Source organism: Orycteropus afer, unplaced genomic scaffold (assembly GCF_000298275.1).
Source record: "Orycteropus afer afer isolate SDZICR_OR568_19922 unplaced genomic scaffold, OryAfe1.0 scaffold00020, whole genome shotgun sequence".
NCBI classification, from domain to species: domain Eukaryota; kingdom Metazoa; phylum Chordata; class Mammalia; order Tubulidentata; family Orycteropodidae; genus Orycteropus; species Orycteropus afer.
In genome coordinates, this window is record NW_006921607.1 from 4,223,296 (window position 1) to 4,227,828 (window position 4,533).

At 47.8% G+C, this 4,533-nt stretch overlaps 1 protein-coding gene across 1 annotated transcript in view; it reads left to right on the forward strand.

Annotated features, from left to right (window-relative positions):
* Positions 1–4,292, forward strand: part of SIRPB2 (signal regulatory protein beta 2) — a 41,789-nt gene extending 37,497 nt beyond the window's left edge. Inside the window, exons 5-7 of the mRNA XM_007934699.2 lie at positions 1,895–2,236; positions 3,029–3,094; positions 4,096–4,292. Of these exons, the coding sequence (XP_007932890.2) occupies positions 1,895–2,236; positions 3,029–3,094; positions 4,096–4,292 (605 nt within the window). The remainder of the gene's footprint in view (positions 1–1,894; positions 2,237–3,028; positions 3,095–4,095) is intronic.
* Positions 4,293–4,533: the final 241 nt, after the last annotated feature.

Consider the following 4,533-nt stretch of genomic DNA (forward strand, 5'->3'; position numbering starts at 1 on the left):
TGGCTTTTAATCCCCTTTCTCCTGCTCTTCCAGCCTGCTGCTTTGGGCTTCCCTGAGTTGTCTCTCCTCACCTGTATCCCTGGGGCTGACTGCTCTTCTGTCCAGGTTCCTGGCTTTTATCCCCTTTCTCCTGCTTTCCTGTCCTGCTGCTTTGGGCAGGCCTGAGTTTCCTCTCCTCACCTGATCCTTTCGGCTGATTGCTCTTCTCTCTGACTTCCTGGCTTTTAATCCCCTTTCTCCTGCTCTTCCGGCCTACTGCTCTGGGTGGGCCTGAGTTTCCTCTCCTCACCTAATCCCTTCGGCTGATTGCTCTTATCTCTGGCTTCCTGGCTTTTAATCCCCTTTCTCCTGCTCTTCCTGCCTGCTACTTTGGGCATCCCTGAGTTGTCTCTCCTCACCTGTAACACTGGGGCTGATCACCATTAGCCACTAAAAATGCTACATAATGCAAAATCTCAGTGGCATCCAACGTAAGTATTTCTCTCTCACTCACACATTTAGGGGTTGACTGGGGTATCTTTGTTCCACATGTATCATTCCCAGGCCCAGGCTGAGGGGAAGCATCTACCCTGGGTAAAGAAGCATAAGAGGGCAAGCCCAAATGCACAAGCACATTTCAGTCCGTAGACAGTTCAAACCTATCCTAAGATACTGTGGAAGTAAAGGCCTAGCAATCTGCTTCCATGAAAACTCTTTGGAGCAGTTCTACTCTGTAACACATAAGGTCACTGTGAGTCAGTGGCAACCAGCAACCAGCAACCAGCAACAATTCATTGTATGTCTGCTAACACCTCATTGGCTAGAGCAAGTCACATGGCTAAGCCCAAAGCCAAGGGGCAAGGAAGTACACTTAGCCCACAATGAGTCCATAGCGTGGATGTGGATGTACCATACTACCAGAGGGGAGTCAAGAATAGAACTGATAATCCAATCAACTCCTCAAGTTATGGTTTCTAAAATTACAACCATTGTGGCCTAGATAAGGAAATCTTGGGTCTGTTACTCAGTACCAACGCAAACAAAAACAATGGCTCTCACATCAATTCCAACTCATGGCAGTCCAATGTGTTTCAGAGGAGGACTGCTCCACAGGGTTTTCAATGGCTATAAATCAGTCCTTAAATCAGTCACTTCAGCTCTGCACACTTCAAGAGCTGAATTTGGGAAACAAGAAACATCATTCCTGTTTAAAGGTCATTGAAGTAATTGGATAAAAGAATGGATGCAGTGAACTCACCTTGTAAGCTGTTGACATGGAGAGTATTTGAGTGAGCAGATCTTCTTAATTGATGCAAGCATTTGGGGAAAGCTCTGGCTCCTTCCGGGCTCTGATAGCTGCTTCCTCTGGAGTCTTGGAGTCCTCAAGTCCTCTGGATTTCTACCTTCAGGGAAATTTTCTTGACTGTCATCACCACCAGACTGAGAACTTCTTCAGAAGAGGACATTTGTCTGTCTTGCAGAGCTTCATTTTCCCCAATCCTAGTATTATCATATAAGAGTCCCTGGAGAGTAAAAATGGTTAAGTGCTGGTTAGTGGTTCAAACCCACCTAGACATGCCTTGGAAGACATGCCTGGCCTGGAAATCTGCTTTCAAAAGGCCATAGCCTGGAAAACTCTGTGGAGTAGTTCTACTCTGCACAAATAGGCTCACCATGAGTCAGATCAGCTTGTTTGCAGCTAATAACAAGAGCAACATCCTTGGCACTTAATAGCTTCTCAGAAATTCTTTATCAAGTGAGTTAGCTTATGAGTAATGAGGGAATGCAGAAAATAGTGGATGAATGAAGAGATAAGGGGAAGAGGAAGAGGAAGGGAGAGAGGCTATGAGGGAGGAAATGAGTGGATGATGGAGGAAGTGAGGAAATCCAACAAGGACCCTCTCTTTGGCTTCAGGAGCTGGGGACCCAGAGCCAGACCTCTGGATCATTCAGCCTCAGGAGCTGGTGTCTGTGACCATTGGAAACACTGCTTTCCTGAACTGCACAGTGCTTGGAAACGGTCCCCCAGGACCCATCAGGTGGTTCCGGGGAGCTGGTCTGAGCCGGGAAGCTATTTACAACTTTGAAGGCATCTCTCGCCTCAATGTGACAGCAATCCGGGCCTCTGGCAATGACTTCAGCATTCTCCTGGAAGATGTTTCCACTGAAGATGAAGGCACCTACTACTGTGTCAAGTTTCAGAGGACACTCAACAGGCAATACCTGTCTGGGCAGGGCACCAGGCTGAGAGTGCAAGGTGAGAGGGGGAACTCACAAGAAAATTTTCGCCATGTCCCAAACATGCCAATTATTCTCTGCTTCAATTCCCCCGCATTAGCTGTTCCCTCTACCTGGAAAAGGAGTTCTGGTGGCATATTGCCTAAGGCATTTGACTGCTATCCAGAAGGCTGGCAGTTCAAACCCACCAGCCACTCCTCAGAAGGAAGATTGGGCAATCTACTTCCGTAGTGATACTGCCTCAGAAACCCAAGGAAGGGTCACTATGAGTTGGATCCAACTCCACAGCAGTGAATTTGGTTTTATATAATGTATGTATGTATGTATATATGTGTGTATGTGTATATATATATATATATACACACACATATATATATACCTGGAAATTACCTTGTAAACTTTTCTTTTTCTCTGGAGAACTCCTACTCATCCTTCAAGGCCCAGGGTAAATGGCACCTCTCTGTGAAACCTCCTCCCCACAGGCAAATTTAGTCTCTCCTGATTCTGGGCCCCAACTGCACTTTGTATAGCCCACTAATGATTCAACAAACATCTACTGAGTGTCTGTTGAGTGTCCAACACTGTGCCAAGTGCTGGGGACAATAAAATAAGTAAGACATTGTCCCTATCTCAGAGATGTTTAAGTAGAAGGTCTAAATAATCCTTCAAAGTTGCAAAGTTTCGCTTCTGGCCCTCACCCAGGTAAAAATGGGCAGACTCGTCTCAGCCCCCAGGTCCTAGGACAGAGGATGGGGAAGCGACAGGAGGCTAAGGAAAGGGGAAATGTGAGAATGTCCCTTTCCCCTTGCAGCAAAATTCACCTCCCACCAAGAGGCTGAATTCACCAATGGTTCTTCAGACAGGGTGTCTTCAACAGGTGAGTATACCTACCTCCAGTGGAGTTTACCCACCCCACTCATCCTTATAGGCAAGGTGGGCCACAAATGGTTTGAGTTGGGAAGTGAGCAGTCCCAGACTTCCAGTGACCATCTGCCACCAAAAACAGTTCCCAGAAATCCATTTCAACCACAGAATTGAGCACCCAGAGTAAGCAAAGGAAAGAATTTTCTAACAGTGAGAGTTGTCCAGTTGTTGCATGGGCACTTTTACTTGACAAGTAGTGAGCTTCTCACCATTCAGGGTGTAGGGATATACTGGGAGATCATGAATAACAGTGCTGAAGGACACGGGTTGGCAGCCAGGACTGGACTGAAGTCTTTCTAGCTGTGTTATCTGGACTGGTTGCCTCATGCCTTGAGTCTCTGATTTCGTACTGTGAACTGGGGGACACTGGGGTCAAAGAGCCACCCTCGTGCATGGTGTGCAGATCCAATGAGATCACTCATGCCAAATGCCCAGAACAGTGCCTGGTATATTAGTTTTAACCCTCAGAGATAGAGGAAACCAGAATAGTTTCCCTTGTGCTCAGCCCTGTGTCCATCAATCTTGAGAGCCAGATCACCTGAGTCCTATCACTTCTTTGACATGCATGGCCCTGAGCAAATTTCTTCCCACTCTGAGTCTATGTAGGGTTGATATGAGGATTAAATTATATAATTGGGAAGTGATTAACTCAGGGCCTGAGACAGAGGGGTTGAACAGCCAATAAATCAAAGCTGTTTTTATTATTATCAGCAGTGAAAGAGGCTGTCAAGATGATTGCTGTCAGGTGGAACACAGGCCTAGCCCTCTTCTGGCCCAGGGCAAGAGAGGGAGGAGGTCTTTGATCTCCTCCCCTACTCTAGAAAGGATGTGGTCCTAGAAGTTATACAGCATCTGGCCAGAGCCCACACATGGGGGCACCAACACGGGGCCCTAAGGTGTGGTCTGTGGGCCACTCACGGGGATTCCGCCTGAGCTCTCCCCTGCATCCCACAGGCCTCTTATCTACACTCTTATTTGCGGTCCTGGGGCTGAAGGCAGTGATGTTGGCTGCACTCCTGCTGGCCCTGGCTGCCCACCGGAGAAGACATTGGCAAGAAGGCTTCAGGATCCCAGGCTCAGTAGAGCTGTGCACATCTCATCCTGGGGCAAGGGTCAGGGGTGAAAGGTCAGCCCTAAAAGGGGTCCTCTGAGATGAAGTGGAGCCAAGGGCACCCCAACCATTTCTCTTCCTCCAGTTCTAGTCCCCAGGTGGTCACAAAGTCTTATGATACACTCCTGGGTCTCTGTGCCTGATTTCAGTTCTCCTGGTGAAATTCCCAACTTTGCACTAGTCTTTCCTCTAATGTGTCCGCCTTTCACCTCTCAGCCTGTTTAAGCGCTCCTTGTCCCTTAAGGCTTCACCCAGGTCTCTCCTCAATGCCCTAGTTCCCT